Consider the following 22,124-nt stretch of genomic DNA (forward strand, 5'->3'; position numbering starts at 1 on the left):
TTCATTATTTCTTGTAAGATTCCATCTGTAAGTAAATGGATTTTGCATGCGAAAATGTAACTTCTTGTTAGTTATTAACGAGTTTGCTTCGTGGATTGAATTCTACAAAAAAAAAAAAAACAAAACGAAATTTTCTGGGTACAAAAATGAAATCTAGCAAAGTTCAATAGAGGTCAAACCCTAAATTAAAATTCAAAGAGGTTTATTCTTAAATGGCTCAAAGGTCGAAAGAGGGACACAATTTAGCCAGCCAATTAATGGTGTATTTTGGACATTAATACGTTACACACGAAAACAATACACAGTGTCGTTAAGGGTCAAAAGTCATATTTTCTCTCCTTTCCTGAATTTTCACACAACCTCCTTATCACCAGACACACCATTAACGAAGAGAGATGAGATGGCGAAAGATGGTGACGCGATATAACTTGCAGGAACAGAATCCACAGCAGGTTTGATGGAGCAGAAATCTTTACCACAGATTACGATTTAGCCGAATTAAATTCAGGTCGTGGAATTATGTCAGGGATGTCCATTCAAATCCTGTCTGGCATATCTTGTTCCAGGACACTCATTAATGTTAGCTGTATGTGTTCTTCTTAAAGAAATTATTACGTGATTGTTATTTTTCAGATCGATCAAATTTCCCATTTGCTGAGACAGACATGAAACAAGTTTCGGGCATGTGGATGCATCTTCTGTCCTTGTCTCGTGCTTATCGATCATCACTCCAATCCAGACGGTGTAGAGATTTCTCACAGCTGCAAATGATTGTTTTTTTAACATTATATAATATCTCAAAAATTGTTCAAAAAAAATAAAAAACTTGACTAAAGATCAACCTCTTCACATCAGTCGCAAGTCAATTGTAATTAAAAGGTAATTAAACCTCTCAATCTCAGTCATTGAGAAAAAAAGATCTGTCATCAAGAAAAGAGGGTTATCACCTTGTATGATTCCGCTGTTGTTATTGCTAATAGACTACATAATCAAGCAATATAGGAAATTCTTTACAACTGCTGTCAACTGGATTCAATTCGTTATACTAAAACCATCACGCCCATAGGGGACCTGAGCTAATAAATTACAGTTCACACACAATGGGGCCAGGCAACTCGGCCACGCCACATTGCCTCACTTATTACAGACAGAATCTAAGCGACCTCCCTGTCAAAGTTATGCGAGGATCCCACAACAAAAGCCAGCATTTCTTTTACCCAGCAAAGTGCCGACTACCTGGACTTAAAGAGCCTAAAATGGGATTATTTTTCAGCTCCTTTTACACCCTTTATCTGGTCCTACCCCTTATTAATGAACGAGGATGGAGAAGAGGAAGCATAAACAAATATTGACATTGAATTTTCTTGTCGTTTAAGGGGACTCTATGCCAAGCTATTTGGGTGCAGACTGCAGAGTGTTCAAGTCAAGTAAAACCCACAGCTTGCTATCTCTTGTCCGGGCATCAGTCACGCCCTTGCTAGGTTCCCAGTTTAAGTGTTAATTTTAAGTTAGTCCTTGTAATTTCAAAAAATATTATTACATCCTTACGCTCTTAAAATCCAATTATAACTCGGTAATTTTCTTCAATTCATGTTATTTTTATTTTTTTAAAGATACATATAATTAGATAGGACAGGAAAATTTGACCGGGAAAGAAGATATTTTTGGGATAAAAAAACAACTAAATTAAGTATGGTCAACGATGTTCAAATGAATATTTGACTATTTTCTATATGGAACAATTAATTAATTATGATATACTACAGGGACTAATTTCTAATTAACTCCCAATTTAATCAAAGGAAATTTTTTAAAAACAAAAATCTAGAATTTGTCAAAACCCAATTATAGAAGACATCAGCCAGATTATTTTGAGGCCTTCAATATGATAGATGAGTGATGAGTGCATAATTAAAAGAAACTAAAAGTGCTCTTGGTTCACTGTGTATTTATTAATGTGTATCACAACTAGCTCAAGAATCCTACCTGCAGGACAACCTTAATCGTGGACAGCTAGAAATTGCTGGAGGTTCTTTCTCTAGCCCATTCATTTCCAGGGATCAAGCCTACAGCTTCACCTATGAATCGCCTGTAACTGGTGACCATCAACAGGGGCAATCTCCTACATTGACATCGTCATTTTCTTCCTTCCTAGTTAACGACAACACTCCTCGCTCTGCATCTGAAGGTTTTTCTTTTAGCAACCATGAAGAATCGGGTGCAATAGAGCTCTCATCAATGCTAAGATTTACCTTCTTCAGTCCTAGAATTGCAGTTGAGAAAGGAGATTTCTTGTTTGATGCTAAAGTCACTGACTCGAAATTGGATGCAATTCATGGAGGTACATATGTTGCTTTCATCACTCTCCTGTTTGTAAGATCATAGTTAATACACATTAGATGTCTAGGCATCCACATCCATCTTTGGAAACCATTAAAAACTGCGAGTTAGAGAACAACATTTTCCAAAAAGGATAGGCTTCTTTTGGCTCCAGATATGAGAGCAATCAGGTCCCTAACGTGTTTCCAGATTCCACGTCTATTTCGATATATGTGCAGTATGTTTGTCCATGAATTACTATTCGAAGCTCGCTTTCTTGGCTGGTGCAGAAGTACTCTTAGGAAAGCTCCCTGCATTGTCAGATACTTTTGTTCCAGTTAACCGTGCAATAGGAGAAATGATGCAGAAGATAGAAATTCGACAGGAAGGGTTCAATGGGTCTAAATTATCCAGTATCCACGGCAGAAGAAATCACACCATAGGACTCGGCGAGCTTGATCAACTTAATATCATGGTCACTGAATCGGTAATTCGCTGGGCATCATGCAGTCACATCCCTACCGCCCCATCACTTAGATTATCACTTGTGTGCTAGAGCCTAGAGGCGTGCATACGCAATTCGTACCCTGACTGGGCACTTGGGAAGGATTACCTTGGCAGTATTAACGAGTTCTAATAATGGCCGACACGGAAAGTTCTGGGGATGTGGGGAACTGAACTCCGATGACAGATTTGTGGCTTAATTTATGAGGTTTCTAAAAAATTGCAATATGTGAGTACATAACATAAGTAGCACATAATCAAATTTCAAATGCGTTTATCTCCCCCTCCATCCAGTGCACTCTCAGTATTGTTATTACATTTTGTTTCTGTATCTAGGGGCTGTGCTGCGGGCAACTTGTGCAGGAGAACTTGCAATCTCTTGATTCTATTTGCCTTCAATTACACTTTAGAGAGAGAGGAAATATTTGATAGCATTGCATAAATTAAGGCGTTTGGACACCGTGAATGATGCCAGTCATATGATGACGTGCTCATTCATCAAATAAACAAGTTAACTAAAAAAGGATAATAACGGTTTAAGATTGAAACAAAACATAGCATTCCTTTTCCTCCTATTATAATACAAGTAATAGAAATACATTTGATTTCATGGGGTCCGAGTTCTAAAAATTGACCCCTGTTATTTTGGAGCCCCAAGACAAGCTGGCTCAGTTCCTAACAAGCCAATTGCTGCAAAATTTTATGAATCGTGCTCCTATAATGACTTTCATGAAGTGGGAGCGTATTCTTGGATTGCTGTCGCTAGCTTATTCCGATCCTCCTCTGTTTTTGTCCTAATTAAGAAAGTACGAGCCACAACACTATCATTATTTCCGCTATCATCACCCTACAATAAGACGAACCATCGGCTATAAGTTCCATGATAGAGATGCTACATTAAACACTATGATTAATATCTGCCATTACAGCAGCCTTCTATGTGATGGTTATGTGAATCTGTAAATATTTGCAGGTGAAAGCTAAACCAGGCAAAGTTTATATGCTCATAAAAGTGCAAATATAAAGAATTAAAACGCATTACTGCAGTGTGAAATATTGCAACAAGGGAATTCTTCTGTGGATTTGTCTTGATTCCTGGATAGAGCAAAGCATTAAGTAACACTTTCCCCACCTGCCATCAGCAAAAACACTACAGACAGTAAGTCCAAGAGAGAGTTACACAGGAGTTAAAGTAGCAATTTCAACCAAGCACGATGCCATGTCTATCAAAAGAAAATAAATGCCTAATCATTTCGAACATACATCATTTCGAACAACAATGGTTGGTTTAGATTCTTTCGTGGACTTGCCAATCCCCTCTCTGCATTTGATGGAAAGCTGCCCTGGGCCCTTATCTTTCCATGTGTCCTCATCTGCTGGATCACTTGACTGAACATATCAAGAGAAAAAAACCACAGAAATCATTCAACCACAAAGAAGGCAGCACAAGCAGGAGATGCAAGTCATGACTTGACTGGCATGCAGATCATCTCAATTCATGAGGCAGATCAATTACGAACATAACCAAGATACAGAATGGGGACAGCATTGGCATCATTTCAAGATGAATACAGAACTGTCAAACTCAAATCACACCAATACGCATTAACAACTGAAACACTTAGAATCCTGGATATTCTGATTTTGGGAAAATTGAAGTAGCACTTGTCAGTTGTCACCACACCCCTTAATTGAAACCACAAATACAGACTTTGGTTCAGGCCTTTTTTAATCATTATTTATAATCTTTTTGTTACCTGTACTATTTAATTACTAATGCTGGACCTTAAAATCTCATGGAATGCATGAAACATGAAATTATCTTCACTTCAAAATCAATCAAGAGATTTTTGACATAGCATTAGATAGAAATACTAGATGCCAAACTAACTAATTTCATTAAAAAAAAGGGGTGAGAAGAAAGTTAGATTTGCTGGTATGCATGAACAAAAGACAACTTTCTTCTACTATTAAAAGTTGATACATTTACATAACCTTACCCCAAAAATAAAAACTTTGCAATGCAGTCTCAACAAGTACAATATGACATGTCAATTACCTTCACATAGAGCTTGCACTTGACTTCATGGACTGTAACAATACCCTTCTCTTCAGACTTCTTCACAGATGGACTGCCAGGTTGCTGTAATTCATTTTCTGGTAAAAGAAAAGGGTTTAACATCAACATAAAACAAACACACGAGTGGGCTGGGGTTTCCAGGCTACAAGGAAATATTATCGAAATAATATGAAAAAAGAACTGTCTAACATTTAAGATTTCAAAGTTCTAATAAACATGCAAACAACCTGTGCAAATCCAGCTTCAAAATGGATCAGAGCTAGAACCAGTAAAGCAGACCAACATCATGAAAGCACAAACTTCACAGAGCAGAGAGACCATTCAGTTGACTGAATAATCAGGATAGAAACATTAAAATTTCATATATATATAACACAACAGATCAAATCCAAGGAATATAGGAATTGATAGTTTAATGTCTTCATTTCCAGTAAACAAGAACGACTATTTTGTCTGCTTATGCTGTAGAGAAAAAGTAAAAACAACAAATACCCTCAGAAATACAGTAAACTCCCAAGAGTTACCTTAATACACTCAACTATCCTCTTCCAATATTTCATAACCAAGTTCAAAGTGAAAATCTAATCTATTAAGAGTGGTAGTTCCATGGTCTCAAAAGTTGAGAAAAAAGGACACCGTGATCACACATAAAACCCCAGATCAAAATTGATTTCCATGTTCCTTTATATCTTGAAAAGCACCAGGCTTGCAATTGAATAAACTCAATACCTTACAATACTAATAGCCTGCACAAGTCTCTGATCCAATTTTCCAAAAGGAACCAACAAGAAGGTATTCACAACATGCCAATTTTTTGAAGACTTGAAACCAAATTTCAACTAGCAGCATGTGAAACAGATAAGAAGCGCAGTTCACACTTATACACATAACATGATTATCTCGAATAAAGCATACATGCACAAGAAAGGAGCCAATTGATGATAATCATAAAATGCATAGCAGGTTTAACTTAAAGTAATGGCTTAAGAGAATCTCAAACAATGAAAAGGAAATTCTTCTTTCTCTCACCATCATCTGCAGTGTTATAGTTTGCGGGGATGGAGCTTTGGCCTCCTAAAATTAAAAAAAAGAAAGAAGAAGTCAGATTTCATGTCACTTCCACAAAAGCAACATATGAGACTATAATCTATATAAAAAAATCACAGCAGAATCACTAACGAATTGTCATATCTGTGCATCTTTGTATCTTATTAACTAAAATATTCTTGACATAGTAATGTTTATTGCATTATTTCATTAATCGTTACAATTTTTAGGTTTTGAAGAGTTTAAGAAGAGTCCAAGAAACAGTGTGGTAAATCAGACATAACTTTTAATCCAACCGTTAAATCGAGCTGAAAATTTGCTAAAAAATTTTGAAGGCCCTGCTTTCAATTAGTTCAAGATTTTATGATGATCGGATATCCGAAAGGCCTTCAAATAAAGCTCGAAAGTTACTTTTCGAGATTGTTTTTATTTGCCTTGTTGTGTTTGAATTCTTTTTTTTCAATTTAGATTAGAACTTTTAATTTAATTAATATTTTACTATCTGGAAATCCTAATCCTAGATGAATTCTATTAGTTAGATAAGTTTTAATTAGAAATCTTTTCCTATAAAGGATTTTAGTTTTAACTAGGAATCCTTTCCTATAAAGGATTTTTTATCTAACTAATATAAATAAAGTTCTCTAGTTAATTTTGAGACTCAGTTTCAAACTATTCATACTTTTAATAAAATATCAAAGAATTTTCTATAAATTTCTCTACAACTTAGATCTTTAACTTTAGGGCTTGAGAATCCTAACTTCAATCCACACGATACCCCGTGTGAACTGGTATCAGAGCAATTTGACCTCTTTGATGGATGAAGACAGCAGCAACCCACTTCGCTATGTGGGAGTGGAGACCCACTGTAGCGTTGTGCAGGCTTATGAGCAGATTAAGAATGGAGAATGGATTGATTGAAGCAAGCCATAGCATGTCTAAATCGGCTAATGGGTGATGCAAACAGGAATCACAAAGAGAAGAGGAACATGCTTGGAGACTTGCCTCGAGGCTAACCTTACCTAAGAACTATTCTTGAAATTCCACCTAGACAATCACTTGTCTATATGGAGGAATTTGTTAAAAGCAAAATTTCAAAGTTATTTAATCATGTTGAAAATAACATGACCAAAGAGGGTGCCGACAAACAGTTTTAGTCTTTAAAACTTAAGTTGGAGAAGATAGTGGCTAACGATGATCTTTCAATCAAGAATGAAGATCTCACAAGTAAGGATATGGAGGACATAGTAATTTCTGACAAAAAGATTATCTCGAAGTTTTTTTATATTCAAAGGTTGAAATATTGTAGGTCATAGATGATGAAAAAGGTCAAGTTTGAAGTAAACAAATGTGTGAAGGAACTAAAGGTGCAGATTTCACAGGAACAAAGAGTATGACATTAGATATGGATTTTTCTTTAGCATGCACACATCATAACTTAAATTTTGAAGTTGCACAGGTCAAAGACACGCTACTTCATGAATATGTTTGGTACAATAATATATTCAAAGTATTTGTTCTTTTGGAATAGAAAAGTTCAATTCTTGACAAATAACTCGAGGGTGAGTTTCTCGAAAGTAAAGGGGACTGATGTAAGGGAGAGTTCTTCAATATTCTTGGCATAATAATGTTTATTGTATTATTTCATTAAAAGTTAAGATTTTTAGGTTTTGAGAGATTAAGAAGCGTCCATGACAATGTTTTGGTAAATAATACATAACTTCTAATCCAACCATCAGATTGAGCTAAAATTTTAACAAAAAATTCTAAAAGCCCTATTTCCTAATAGGTTAAAATTTCACGATAATTGGAGATCTAAAAGGCCTTCGAATAAGGCTCAAAAGTTATTATGCGGGATTGTCTTTATTTACTTTGTTGTATTTGGATTATTTTATCCTGTTTAGATTAGAAATTTTAATTTAATTAATGCTTTACTATTTAGGAATCCTAATGGTAGATGTATTCTATCAGTTAGGTAAGTTTTAACTAGTAATCATTTCCTATAAAGGATTTTAGATCTAATTAATATAAATAGGGATGTCTAGTTTATTTTGAGATTCAAATTCAGAATTTTAGAGTTTTCTCTAAATTTCTCTACAGCTTGGGTGTATAACCTTAGGGCTTGAGAACCCAAGCTTCTATCCATGCTATACGTTGTGTCAACATTCCATCTAAAAGAGTTCTGAATTCAGTACTCTCTAGTTGTGGACAGTCAACTCATATTGACTTTCCTTCACCCACTCTCTAGACTATATTGTCACACCATTAGACACCAAGGTGCATGTAGCAAGGTCTGGTGGGTCTTATGGGAATACCTTTCACAGTCCAGTTCACAATATCACATAACTTTTGTTACCTTTAAAGGACTATCTTCATCTAGATGATCAAACTAGAACCAAGACTCATTTATAGGTCCTACTTGAGCATGGCAAACATTTCCAGTGTCACAAATGTATTTTTCCATTTTCTCTGGCACATAATTCATCTTAGTGACTTACTACTACTGGTGTGAATTTATAACCTGTGTAGCATTGAAGTAAGGCAGTACAAAACCTACCAAACAAGAAAGATGTTTGAGTGTTGGGGAGTGCTCCTAAACTTTGGCTGTTGGAGAATGTTCCAGAGCTTTGATTAAAGGAGAAAGGTGTTTGACTGTTGGAGAGTGCTCCTAAACTCTGGCTGTTGGAGAATGCTCCAGAGCTTTGATTGTTGGACAAGAGGCCAGGGCTTTGAATGTTCGAGAAAAATCCAGAGCTTTGGTTTGAGGACAAAACAGAACTTGGATTGTTCAATAATAATGAACCAGAACTTTGACCATTGGAGAATAAACTAGAGCTTTGGCTACTAGATGATACTCCTCCAGAACTTTGGTTGGCAGAAAAGACACCAGAGCTCCAGGAACTAGTAAAGCTTGTACTGGCACTCGGTAAAGCAAACCCAGTTTTTTCTTGAAGTAATTTGCTCTCATTATTCTTTATTTCAGGCACTAATTTCTTTTCAGCTGGAAGAGAATCAGCAACAGGCCCTCCTTTTACAGCATTTGCTTTAAGCCAGTTGACAACATCATTAAACTTCTCCTGCAATTAGAGAGAAGATCAAAGCTTTTATAAATGCATTTTACAATATAAAGATGAGTGCATGCATATCCCCTTTAATGTATACTAAAGGATGTTAAATGTTACCATAATGTTTGAAGCATGAGCAAGGTAATCTCGAATCCCATCTTCCCAGAGTTCATCAGGATGGTTCTTCAGTTGTGTTTGAACCCAACTATTCAAAATTGAAAAAGTCTCAGAAATTAAGCCTATAATTTCGAGGGGGGGGGTGTTTACACAAACAAGAGAACGCATCATCTTCATCCAAATTAATCATTAAAGCAGAAACTAAGTTGACCAGATAATAACTGAAGACACAAAGTTGTTCAAATACAAAGAAAGAAATGGACCTGGCAAATTGGTTATTGAGAGCTCTCACATACTGCTGTGATGAAGCAGCCCGTTTTGCATCCAACGGTGGCAATGGAGTCGATTGTTGCTGAGATTGTTCAGGTCTATGAATATCAAATTGCGATCCTTCCATTATTCTCTTATTCCGTAACTGCAACCATATTGAGTGTTGCACAATCAGCCTCTAAAACATGATTGGAGGTCAATATAAAAAAGATGTAAAATAAATTATTCTTACCATGAAAACGTACAAAAGCCAGCAGTGAAAATAACAAAAACTAAGTTGATATGGAATCGTAGTTTTGATTTTGCCTACACAATGAGCTCAATTAAAAATTCAAAGATATGAACAAATGCAACCAAGAATCTCACTAAAGCTCCTTAAAATGCATTGACATAAAATAAATAGACCGTCTAGAAACAAAAAGAACTAAATTTTTAGCTCTAATTTCACTTTATCATCAAAATAAATATATCAATTAAAGCACTAAATTCCTCAAAAGCTCAAAACTAAATTCAAAACCCTAATTTAAGCTACAGCCCGCAATTCAAAATCCAAACTTCATTATTACAAAACCAAAGCAGAACTACAGAAATGTTTTTTTTTTTTTTCTAAAAGCACAAATAAGCATATCCTTTATCAAGTAAACAAGACAATCAAGTAGAGAATCAAATTAGGGTTTTCTTTAAGAAACTCACTGCCGTGTCATTCGAGTCAGGGACTGGGTCTGAAGCGGCGAATCGTTTCGCTCCTTTCATGATTTCTTCTTTTCTTGAAAAGCTGCAAGGAGAGAAAGGGAACCAAAATAGGGTTTTTCTTGCTTTTGAATTATTTTTTCAATTTTCTTTTTGGGGCTTTTGGTTAATGGTGATGAATGATGATGCTATCTTTTTCAAAATTTGGAGATTAATTTAATAAAAAAGTGAGGTGATTGTGACCGTCTGATCACGTGGGGAACTAAATTTCAACTGGGGCCGTTGGATATTGCAGACAGATGGCCCACGTGCATCGTGCTTTTTTATGCCCCCACCATTACAGTTTGCTGAAGGAATTAATTTTTTTTTTGTTTTTTAAAATATTTTTATTTAATTTTTTTAAATAAAAGTATATTTTATATTTTATATTAAAATTATAAGAAATAATTTTAAAATAAAAAAAATAATTTTTTTAAACACTTTTGAAATATAAAAATAAATATAGATCTTAGATATGCTAAATTTATAAATATTTACAAATTTTACCAGCTTATAGGATGGGCTTTGAGCCCATGAAATTATGGGGGGGGTAAAGTTCTTGAGAGCAAAACTGAAACTGATTGATTTAATAAGGCTTGTGAATATAAATTATCCTGAAAACCTCAATTTAGTCCCAAGTTTATACTCATTTTCAATTGAGTCTTCAATTTATAGATTTTATCAAGTCTTTTTATTAGTGTTCATCAATATTTGTTTGTATTTTTTTTTAAATTATGCCATTTTAGTGCATAAATAAGCACATTTGACATTAAAGTTTAATGTCGATGGAAAATCATTTTAGAGCATAAAATACGCAATTAGACTTAAATTATTAAAATAAATTGACAAGAGGACACAAGCGATAAATGTAAGACCTAATTGATAAGTTTTATAGGTTTGGGACTAAATTGAGATTTTTCCTACATTGTTCCATTTCGGATTCCAACTGGAGGGAAGTTTGTGAAAAAATAAAAAATAAAAAATAAAAATAATCCTTGAAAACAGTTCAAGGCGGTTGGTATGCCTAAATGAGACGAGGAAAGTATTTAATTGAGCTGACAAAAGCTAATCTAAATATATCCATGATGATAAAATTTATCAAGGCAGAGAAACCATGCTTTCATGCTAACACATCATTATAATAACTTCGATTAATAATTTGCGTGGAGCAGCAACACACTTTCTTGACAAAATCAGGAGAACGATGGGATGGGATGGGATGGGATGTCGCTCCTCGGGGCATTCGATCATTCGATGGGCCGCTTCTGTGTCTCTGTATTTGAAACTTCCATGGAACAAATTGCCAGCCATTACGAGGAGGATCCTCGACATCAACCATTAGCTGCCGAGGAGCGGTTGCCCTACCAGTTGACAAAGGCTTCAAAATGGTTTTGAGACAAGTTCACATGTGGAGGCAACCATCCCTTTAATCTCCATATATTTATGTATTAAACATCAAACTATGCAAGAGGGCATGCCATATCGAGCCACAAAAAGAAAGAGAACATTGCTCTTGTATTTCAATTTCAAAAACATAGAAAGGTAAATCAGTTTCACCACTGAAATTTTACATTACAAGTAGCTAGCATGTCTATTCTCTCTTTTCTTTCCTGACCTGATATACTTTTCTTATTCCTATCCCCCATGCCCTTCCTGGGTTTAATGAGAAACCAAGAACAAATTCGAGGAAAAAATTACAAATAAGAACAAAAAAATCTATGACCTTGGTCTTCAAACTAAGGGCCTTTTTTCTTCATCTCCTTCACCTTTCCTACTATCTGCTTGACTTTTCTCTTCTTTAAAATGGGACTTCCCATTTCTAGGTGCACTCCTACTGGGGGGTTTATAATCTATAGGAACCATCTTCAATATAATTCCCATGGCGATGAGCAGCAGCCCCGATCCATGCTGCTCAGTTAATGGCTTTGTGAATATCATATATGACAGCAACAAGGTAACTGCCTTTCTAGCAGTTGTTATCTGCATGCCAGTACAAATCAGAACCCAACAGTTAGATATATCATGTAAAACGCTAAAACATGATCCTATAATAAGGTGGTGGAAATATTTCCGATTAGCTCATTTTGAATCTTGTTTAAAAAGCTATTGAATCCCCCATTAGGCTTCCAAGTGAAATATTCCGATACAAGACATGTTGAAGTCGGGAACAAAATGCAGGGTTTACAGCTATCCAGAGGGGGAGAAAAATGGACTTACCATGGCAGTCGTAGCAGCCCCAAAAATGGCAATGAGGGATAGAACAGAAATTTGGCCAATGAATGTGGCCATGGCTTCAAATACTAACACCCCATATACGTAAGGATGCTGCAATACATAAAGCAGCAATGATCAAAGGATCTTGGCAATAGAAACAAAATTTGTAGTAATCATCAAAAGGAATAATATTAGACATTTAAGGCAGTGACAATCTGGATTTCTGATAGTAGATCATTTATTTTAAATACGTTATACCAGGAGAATAAGTAACTGGAGTAACAAAAATCTTAAATCTGTTTTTATGTTCAATTGACCAGAAAAGAACTCATGAACTGTCTTCCCCTGACCCAAACAAACCTCTTGGTAACATAAATTCTTTACTTGTCAATCAATAAGTATTTCACTCCCCCCTTATCAATACTTTAGTACAGAATTCCTAATTTTTTAAAGCAAGTTATGTCCCCAATAGAGAAGCTTGTTAGAAAATAACCCCACTAGAGGTTTGACTACGTCAGGGGGGACGGTATTCATCATTTAAATAAATGAAGTGGACTTTCAACCACCAAATAATTGATTTCTCCTAGGAACTTCCTTCGATTGTGCATACCCGGCACGTTAAGTGTAACTTGACCCCAACCATTTTCATTGTAGCCCCACATGTACACGAAGGATTTCTTTTAAAATCAATTTATAAGTGCATGCAAGATGACAAAAACTTGTAAGAGCATAGGTCTTTACTTGAGCACAAGATTTCCAAGCCTTAAACAGCTCTCCAGTCAGGATCATCGGAGGAAGCAAGAAAGGCAATCCAACAACTGTCGAGCAGAACAGCACCTCGATCTGTCAAGGAAAAAAAAAGCCTAATGGGATACTATTTTTTGCCAAATCAATTTTGCATTTATGTACCAACAGAATATTGAGATCACCTGAGTGGTGTCAGGATTCATGGTAAATATTGCTTCTTGCAAATTACCCATTAAAGAATCCATAATTAAAGCACCAGAAATCATCAGGACACCAATTATGCTAAAATTTGGCGATGTTTGGGCATCTGCCAAGGTGAAAAGGATCAGACCGATGACCAGAAGCAGGGCTGATATGTATTCATGAAATGGATATTTTCTTCTCAATCCTGGAATAAAGGCGCCCATTACCATAACTGGCAGTACCTAGATTCTCAAAATCACCAAAACTCACAAATTACAGAATAAGAGACAAGATCCATCTTAAATTTCTTCAAGATTTCCACGTATTCAAATGCAAGCAACATAAGTTCAATTAAATATTACTTCCATATGTACATAAATCTTAAAAAATAAAGAACAAAACCTTTCACGACCGAGACATCAGATTAGAAGACATGAATATAAGTTTAAAGAAGAAGAGGTTGATAAGAACTGAGTTTACCTTGGTGGATTTGAACATGATTTGAGCTGGATAATTGAGAAAGGCCAGGGACCCCTTAGTCAGCCCATGAGAACCCATAAGAACAGCAGAGAGTTTCCAATACGTTTTCCATGGATTCACCATTTGCTTGGGGGTAAAACCCTGCAAGTATATAAGCACCAAGTACACAAATCCTTGTACAAATGTGAAATACCAACCATAGCTGAAAACTCAAAAGAAAAAACAAACATGCATGAGAATTACTACATGACAGAACAAAACTGGAAAATACTATCGATGGTGATGTACCTGAATTGAAGCCGATTATACACATATTCCTGGAATTAGCCAATGAAAGATGCGAAATGTCAATGATCAGATCAAAGGTTCAAAAATGAGAAGCAAACAAAAACCAACCAGAAATTTACCAATATTGTAATATTCGATTTTCATAATTTAAGGTCAAAACGAATAAAACAGTATACAAGGAACACCCAGAAAAGAAAAATCTTTTTAGCAAAATAATGACCATAAGAAGACAGTTGACTTGGTAAACTTTAAAAAACAAAAAATTAAAACGCACACGGCCACCTCTGTTTGGTTGCAGAGAAAACAAAAATCATGAGACTTTGTCATCGATTAAATCCAAGATCTAAAAAGCTTTGCTTTCCGTTAGTTTCAATCTCACCAATCGAACAGAGTATAGCAAAAACCTTAGAAATAAATCGATGCTCACAACATAACAATTTAACCAATTACACCGAAAAGAAAAGAAAAACAAGAACAATTGGCCATCGAAGTGAAAAAAAGAAACAAACAACATCTCCACACTTTATAAAAATCCCAAGACGATAAACAGTGATAAAGGTCAAAAACAAACCTCGCAGACGCCATTAATGAGATAGCCAAAGAAGAACCCAGAAGAGCAAATAAGAAACTGTTGCCATTTAGGCCGATCGGATAAAGAAATCCCAAACAAAGACCTCGCTTGATCCTCGCCCTTCATTGTTCAATTCAACACTGCAAACCCAGTAAAAAAAAGGTACAAAAGGGTGCGTATCTACAACGGGTTGCTTGCTTGTGTTAACGGTGCATGTGAGTGTAATTGACCAAAAAAAAAAACATGGAAGGGAAACTGGTTTGGTTGTTGATTCAAAGAAGAGATGTATCAAAAGGGTGCTGTTTAAAAGCCTCGTAAAACCTCTCCCTCTGTCTAGCGTGATAGAGTATAGTTTGGGTGGTAATGGAGGTTGAGAGAGAGAGGGTTTTAAGAGGGAGGGAAGTAGCTAGGAAGAGAGATGAAAGAGATATTCTTTGTTGCTGAGGGGACTAAAGAGCCTTGAATGAGCACTTAAAGATATCAAATTCCATGTAACGTTTTCTCGCGACAAGATTTGGTGGTAACAAAAGGGTTGGACCGGCACCATTTCTTCTTCTTTTTATTTTTGTATGGATAATTTATAAATTGCATGGTTACAATTTGTATACCCATTAAAAAAAACTAAACATCTTTGCAATAGCTGCAGATTTATTGTTATTATTTTTTTATTTTCATTGCATGGTGAAAAAATCCAAATGCCTATGAAAAAAAAAAACTGGTATTAAAGGGTATTTTAGTATTTTCACTATAATATTTTAATTAATTTAATTTAAGATAAAAGGCAATTTGATATTTGACATTGACAAAGTAAAAAATAAGAATAAATAACTAAAATGCACAGTCAAACAAAAAAATATGCTTAAAATAAAAAATTTAACTTGAAAAATAATTAGTGTTTTTGGTTTTTTACAAGATAATTTTTTTTTGTAATTATAATATTTATTCATAGATAATTTTATATCTGGTTAGGTTTAGTTTTAATTTCAAAAAGTTAAAACTAATTAAACCAAGCCATTTAAACAAAAAATGAACCAACTTAAATATATATATTCCTTTTCTTTTGGTACTACTGTATTTGATCTAGCTATCATCAAAATATTGATTTTTTTTTGGTTGGTTCCGGTGAAATATTCATCATCTCATTGTTTCAATCTGCACTTTAAAGGAACATATCAGATCTGAATTTCATTTCAATATTTTTTTATATTTAATGTTTAGGCTAGCTGACATTTTTTAAAAAGTAAATCCAATATCTTATGGAAACAAAAAAAAAAACATGTAAATTTATATTATAAATTTACATGTTTTTTAAAATGGATTTTAAAATTTATATATATTTTTTAGTCCAAAAAAAGTGTTTCTTGGTTTTTTAAGATTATTTATGGTTAAAAGAGGAAGATGGTGGGCAATGACTATTAGAGAATAATAAAAATTATATTATGTAATCTCACCTAATAGTTTAAGTTATTGAGTTGGAATAGTTTTTTGACATGGTATCATAACCTTAATGACCAAATGATCAAGAGTTCAAATCTCACCTTCTCTATTTATTTGATAAAAATTAAGCATAATTAAATATAGATATGGGCAAGTTTCAGGCCTCACTTGAGGTGATGTATTAGAAAATATTATAAATTATATTCTAGAACCTCACCTAATAATTTAAGCTATTAAGTTAAGATGGTTCTTTGACAATAACAGTGGCAAGATTAGTAGCAAGATTGAGTTGAAGAAGATACGCAGAGTTTAGTTCAATCTTTATTTTTCATAAACTTCAACAAAGTACTTAATTAAACTTTGTTATATATTCAATCTTGTTGTTAAATTTTTTCAGCATTCACATGATTATCAAGCGTCACAATCCATTACTTTCTTAGAATTAAACCGAACAAAAAATCAGTTGTGAGAGGCTTCATTTCAATATAAAATTAAACCGAACAAAAAATTCTCCCTCTTAATCAAATCAGTTGTGAGAGGCTTCATTATCCCACATACCATTTACACCATGAAGTTGTGAGTTGAATGTTTAGAATACTCTAATTCCAGCTCGAATGAGATGGTACCCTGGCTGCCTACAGTGTGTTTTATTAGTTTATTATTTGACTTTTGATTATTATTTTTAATTTCAACCTAGCCTGCATCCACTGAATGACGGAATCCTCTTCCATTGCAAAGTGCAAACTCCTTGACCTACGGTACCTTAGCTACAGCTCAATCGCTTAAAAAAGTTATTTCATCCGCGTTAAATTATTCCTGCCCATGATTAAAATGTTTATTTATATTAAAGATTTTTTTAAAAAAAATTTAGCATTGCGATGCTACCATATTTATAGAAATTATTGAACTTTTTTAGTTTTAAATTATTATTTTGTATTTTTATATTTTTTTGAATGTATTGATATTAAAAATTATTTTTATTTTAATAAAATTATTTTTATTTTAATATATTTAAAAAACAACATTTATTACACGGAAAAAGTCACTGAAACAAATTAAGATTGCCTAACCAGGATCCTTAAATTATTCAATTAGGTTTATGGGAAAACAAAACGACAAATCTGATAATCAACAACTCAGACCCTATTAGAACAACGAACAAACCGCTTGGCTGTTTAATTGACTTCCATGACAACCCTGTTAATTGGTCAACGAAACTACAACTGAAATGAAAGACTCGTGATTATCTTCAACCACATAATTTTTCATGAGGATTTGGAATTTCTTTTTTATAAATTATAGCCTGCCAAAAAGACAAGGTATAAATTAAAGAAACAGTTCTACAAGGATCAGCAACACAAATCATAGCTTTAAGAGCATATTCGGTAGAATGATAGGAAATGTTTTTTAAAATGTTTTTAACTTAAAATTACATTAAAATAATATTTTTTAATTTTTTACACCAATATATCAAACCAATCAAGAAATACTTAAAAAATATTAATTTAAAATTAAAAAAATTAAGAATACAATTCAACCATTTAGTAACTAATCGGTGACTCGGTCTTTAATCCACAATTTATCGCTTGTGGGTTTATTAACTAGGTGCCAATAATGCACGGGAAATGCGGCGAGATATTGAAATACCTGTCGGTAACCTGGACCTGTTCCGTGTACAAAGAGAATAATATAATATATAATTTTGGACACTGACTTGTCAAAACTAGGATACGCCATCCAGAGCTGATTACCCCCTTTGTCTCTATTTCCACACCTAATTTTCTTCCTCCACGAACAGAACAGGTTTGTTTCAAATGGGAAGCAGAGGTGGCCGAGTGGAGTGTGCTTCCTTGTTTGGGTTTCAAAAGCTGTCGCTGTCTAGGTTGATGCATTAATTTGAACGCCATGGGGACGGGTCGTTTGGGCTGCCCCTCCCTCTATGTCCACTTCAACGTTACTGCCTCGAGGGACTTGTGTTGACTAGTCTTCTCAAATTTTAATCTTTTAGTGTGAATATTTTGACACGACTCCAGATTTAAGAGCTGGAAAATAAGAAATTTGAATAAAGTTTTTTTTCAGCTTCAGGAGGAAGGATATCTCTGACCTTGTAGTTCAAAACTGGTTTTATCACCAAATTAATTTTAAATATAATAAAATAATACGTAATATTATATATATATATATATATATTAAAATTCAAACATCCAAACATATTGCTTGCATTGCGGGTAGCATTTTAAATCAATTTCTAATGTGAAAAAAATGCAATATGAACATGTTTTCATGTATTCTTTTAAATTGAGAAACAAGGAAATGTTGTTTATAATTTATAAAATAAATTAAAAAATACATGAAATTTTGTTATCACTGGACAATGCTAGTCTCGTAAATTAAATCCAGAAAATTATATGAAATGATTAAAAAAACTATCATTTTCTCGGTTTATTTCACATGGAAGAAGCAAAAATGGCTAAGTGGGGGCGTGATTACTTTTTGAAAAAAGAGGTGTATAAATAAATATTTTACCCCGACTATCATTTCTATTTTAAACATTTTTATTCATTTTTATCTTGGTGGCTAAATGTTGTTACTAATGATTTTTATTTTTATACAAACCTCATAAAATACTAATTAATATAAAATATAATAAAATTGTTAAAAATCAAACTAATATCGTGTCAGTGAACTAAAAAAAATGCAAAAAAACCAATATTTAAATGGAAAGAATTAATGAAAATGAGTAAAAAAAAAAGAAGCTTAGACTTTGATGGGTCAGGCCCATATATGGGTATTTCCCAACAAGCCATAGCAAAAACTGCTGTTGATCTTTGCCATCAATCAATTGCCTAGGCCCAACTAGCTTGTAGTTATGACATGACACCTGCAAGCCTGCTACTCGGGTTTTTTTATTTTTATTTTTATTTTTATTTTTGTGCGGCTACGTGTCAAGCTTTCCTGATATTGTAGCTTGTAAAGTTGAAACGGCCGCCGTCAATGTAAACTTCCGAGCGATTTCAGCTGAGCCTGAATACAAAAGACAACGATTTCTGACAGCCTTATGCATAATTAGAGGATTGCTCCATGATTGGTTGTGGTTGTGCCATGGGTAGGATAAGACTTTTTTTTTAAAAAAAAAAACTTATTTATGACATCAAATAATCTAAAAATTCATTAGAATTTAAAAAAATTCCCTGAACCCATACCTACCATTTAAGGCAAGTTAAAGGCTGAAGAACACCATCATAGAATTCTTTTCATCTGGTATAATCTTTGACAGTAACATTGATATTTTTATGGCTAAAATTAATTTTAATTATTGTTTTTTTATATTATTATTTTCAAGCGAGTTTATATCTCATCTCTCTAGATTAAAAACTAAAAATAAAAAACTTTTAATCAAAATAAAATTATCACTAATGTGTTGTTAGCCATTTATTTTCTTCGTGTTTAATATGTTAGTTATCTGTCTTTAAAATTTTTATCCTGAACAAGAGTTGAAGCCTATTTTTTATATAATTAGGTTATAGATGAGTATGATTGAATGAAAAAAAAACCTTCAAGTTCATTGTTTATATGAATAGTGAAACCGACCTCATCTCATTTAGTTATTACTATATAGCTTACCTGTTGCGCTGTGGGCCGGGTTGATTTTTTTAAAATGTAAAAAAACAATGCTCAAACGTTATAAGTGTATTTTAAAAAACATAAAAAAATAATGACTTGATATCACAGAAAGAGAACTGAAAAAAATCACGAATATCAATCCCCAAGAATCAAAATGTTGAAGGATAAAATCAGAAAAAAACAAATTAATGAGACAAAAAAGGTCTAAAAAAATTCTACCACTAAACTCGGATGATGAAATTGAAAAATATCAAAATTATGAATCCAATGATGAAATTGAAAATAAATTAAAATTTAATAAAATGACTAAAAATCATAATTAAAAATCAAAATATTGAGGATCAAACCTCAAATATCATCAAATATTGAATAAAGCCACAAATTCACAAAAAAATCCAAAACAAAAATAAAAATCAAGAGAGTGAGGATAAAATTTAAAAAAATATATCAAAATTAAAATACACTATTTTAAAGCTCTGCTTTGTCTGACGGGTTGACTTAAAACCTTGGGAACCCGAGGCTTAGGTTGGGCCTTGTTTTTTTCCAAAATGAATTGAAAATACCATAGGAAGTGGAAAAAAAGAAAGTAAGAAAATGTCTGAGGATGAAACTGAAAACTACAAGCAAAAAAGGAGAAAAACCAAATAAATTTAGGTGAACTTTGTGAACCCAGTTTTATCTCTCAAAACTGCAACCTGTTAAATTCTACATTTGAGCTCAAATAAAAAACTCAATATCAAACAAAAAAAATAATATCTTTTAAAAGGAACTTTGTGAACCTAGTTTTATCTCTTAAAACTGCAACCTGTTAAATTCTATATTTGAGCTCAAATAAAAAACTCAATATCAAACAAAAAAAATAATATCTTTTAAAAGAGCAAGATTTAACAAAAAGCATAAAACAACCCGATGCAATACAAGACAAATTTAATGTCGAAAGTTGAAATAAATAAATTTAATCTAATTAAAAAAATCATTTTAAAAGTGCTAGATCTAGCAAAGACAAAAAAAAATTTCAAGACAACCCGTGTTATTACTAAAAATTCAAAAAAATCCCATTAAAAGTGGAACAAAAAAAACAGGATGATGAAAAAAATAATAATAATCAAGCAAACTCGGGCGAACCTCCTAACCCTGAATTCATATCTCATACTTGCAACCCGTTAAGCTCTAGACTCGAGCTTAATTAAGAAGGTAAACACCCAATAAATTTAATGTTGAAGGATAATTTCACAAAATAAAATCAAACTACAAAAATTTAAAAGTTAAAAAATTCAATAGGAAAAAATACACAAGGTAGATGAAATCGATAAACAAACTAATTATATAAACCATTTGAAATCAAATAAATAGAAATTAAAAGAATTGGGACCAAATTAAACATATAAAAAAACCCACGGGGTGAAATTAAAAAAAAATATAATTTTATAAATTATTTCAAATAAAATAAATTCTTATCAAAAGACCATGGAACAAATATGAAAAAAAAAAACTAATTGAAGGGTTGCATTGAGCCTTTTAAGGATCAAATTTAAAAGATAAAAAATTTCACGAGATATGAAATTAAAAACAAATTTATTTTTTATAAATTAATTAAAATAAAATAAATACTAATAAAAAAAACAAGGATCAAATCTAAAGATAAAACTAATTAAAAGACTGCATTGATTTTTTTTTAGAAACAACGCGCTTTTGTAGGATGAGAGAGAAATGAGAGATTTGGTTAAGTAGGGACTGTTGGGAAGATTCCATCACCGTCTTGAAAGACACCTTTTGATCATGTAAATTAGCCATACACGTAACTATAAATTTGTTGGACCCTATGCGTCTCTAGATTAATTATTTAAATAATATTATATAACTTCCTCAATTCGGTAAGTATCTAAAAATCAAAAGAAAAATACATAAATACCCTTGCACTCTTCCCTTTTTTTTTTTTATTTTCAGGATAAGTTTGATAATTCACACTGTGTAATTGAATCTGAAACGTCAAAAATACCATCAAATTATAGACAGATGTCTTTTTTTTTTTTCAGAGATCAAAATATCATTACACTGTATAAAAAATATATGAAGAATAATCTGCCCCAATTAATTTTGCATTGCCAAGTGAACCCATGAAAAGATAAATTAAAATACGCTCAAAAGCAACAAATTTTAGTTTTATCAAGAAGGGTATAGACTTCAATCCACAAGATTTTAGTTTTGTTTTTTTATAATGTAAATTTGTCTCGTTTTCGGTTAAAGAGAAGAAAAGAAATCTATAATTCTAAGCTAAGAGTTTAGTAACATAAGGGCCTCGCAATGTCAAGTAGCTGATAAACAAAAGTTTTGATAGCCACGAGGAAGTATATGATTGAAGACACAAAATCCCGAGGAAACTCGACGAAGAACTTGGTATCATTCCACAAATTTTAAAATTTCTGCGAGTTTTATTTTTCTCCAACGGAAA

At 33.1% G+C, this 22,124-nt stretch overlaps 3 protein-coding genes across 5 annotated transcripts; 1 reads left to right on the forward strand and 2 right to left on the reverse strand.

Annotated features, from left to right (window-relative positions):
- The first annotated feature begins 1,916 nt into the window (after positions 1-1,916).
- On the forward strand, positions 1,917-3,098 carry LOC133688767 (uncharacterized). The gene is made up of 2 exons (XM_062108381.1): positions 1,917-2,341; positions 2,610-3,098. Exons 1-2 carry the CDS (start codon positions 2,239-2,241, stop codon positions 2,873-2,875), a joined length of 369 nt encoding a protein of 122 aa, XP_061964365.1. The 5' UTR covers positions 1,917-2,238; the 3' UTR covers positions 2,876-3,098.
- A 236-nt stretch (positions 3,099-3,334) lies between these two features.
- Positions 3,335-10,282, reverse strand: LOC133681146 (uncharacterized). Of its 3 annotated transcripts, XM_062104289.1 has the most exons (10): positions 10,093-10,238; positions 9,632-9,705; positions 9,393-9,544; positions 9,130-9,217; positions 8,505-9,024; positions 5,933-5,977; positions 4,883-4,980; positions 4,087-4,212; positions 3,866-3,955; positions 3,335-3,670 (listed from the first exon to the last, which is right to left on the reverse strand). In XM_062104289.1, the coding sequence occupies exons 2-10, from the start codon at positions 9,632-9,634 to the stop codon at positions 3,551-3,553; spliced, it is 1,242 nt and encodes a 413-aa protein (XP_061960273.1). In that variant the 5' UTR covers positions 9,635-9,705; positions 10,093-10,238; the 3' UTR covers positions 3,335-3,550. The 3 variants fall into 3 exon arrangements, with proteins under 3 accessions (XP_061960273.1, XP_061960272.1, XP_061960271.1); XM_062104288.1 differs by lacking the exon at positions 9,632-9,705 and having other exon boundaries at positions 10,093-10,282; XM_062104287.1 differs by lacking the exon at positions 9,632-9,705 and having other exon boundaries at positions 9,393-9,577; positions 10,093-10,282.
- Positions 10,283-11,624: 1,342 nt separating this feature from the next.
- Positions 11,625-15,072, reverse strand: LOC133680992 (UDP-galactose/UDP-glucose transporter 2-like). Its single transcript, XM_062104069.1, has 7 exons — positions 14,612-15,072; positions 14,041-14,069; positions 13,753-13,954; positions 13,272-13,514; positions 13,084-13,185; positions 12,346-12,453; positions 11,625-12,108 (listed from the first exon to the last, which is right to left on the reverse strand). The coding sequence occupies exons 1-7, from the start codon at positions 14,735-14,737 to the stop codon at positions 11,860-11,862; spliced, it is 1,059 nt and encodes a 352-aa protein (XP_061960053.1). The 5' UTR covers positions 14,738-15,072; the 3' UTR covers positions 11,625-11,859.
- Positions 15,073-22,124: the final 7,052 nt, after the last annotated feature.

Source organism: Populus nigra, chromosome 1 (genome assembly GCF_951802175.1).
Source record: "Populus nigra chromosome 1, ddPopNigr1.1, whole genome shotgun sequence".
NCBI classification, from domain to species: Eukaryota; Viridiplantae; Streptophyta; class Magnoliopsida; order Malpighiales; family Salicaceae; genus Populus; species Populus nigra.

Excerpts from the sequence above, each read along its gene's own strand:
- LOC133688767 (XM_062108381.1), top strand. The coding sequence starts at position 2,239 with ATGCTAAGATTTACCTTCTTCAGTCCTAGAATTGCAGTTGAGAAAGGA. Across the intron at positions 2,342-2,609 it reads ATTGGATGCAATTCATGGAG|AAGTACTCTTAGGAAAGCTC; the intron begins GTACATATGTTG and ends TGGCTGGTGCAG.
- LOC133681146 (XM_062104287.1), bottom strand. The coding sequence starts at position 10,152 with ATGAAAGGAGCGAAACGATTCGCCGCTTCAGACCCAGTCCCTGACTCG. Across the intron at positions 4,213-4,882 it reads AGTGCAAGCTCTATGTGAAG|TCAAGTGATCCAGCAGATGA; the intron begins GTAATTGACATG and ends TGATATGTTCAG. Across the intron at positions 3,671-3,865 it reads TTGCAATATTTCACACTGCA|GGTGATGATAGCGGAAATAA; the intron begins GTAATGCGTTTT and ends GTCTTATTGTAG.
- LOC133680992 (XM_062104069.1), bottom strand. The coding sequence starts at position 14,737 with ATGAAGGGCGAGGATCAAGCGAGGTCTTTGTTTGGGATTTCTTTATCC. Across the intron at positions 14,070-14,611 it reads TCATTAATGGCGTCTGCGAG|GAATATGTGTATAATCGGCT; the intron begins GTTTGTTTTTGA and ends GGCTAATTCCAG. Across the intron at positions 13,955-14,040 it reads TATAATCGGCTTCAATTCAG|CTATGGTTGGTATTTCACAT; the intron begins GTACATCACCAT and ends TTGAGTTTTCAG.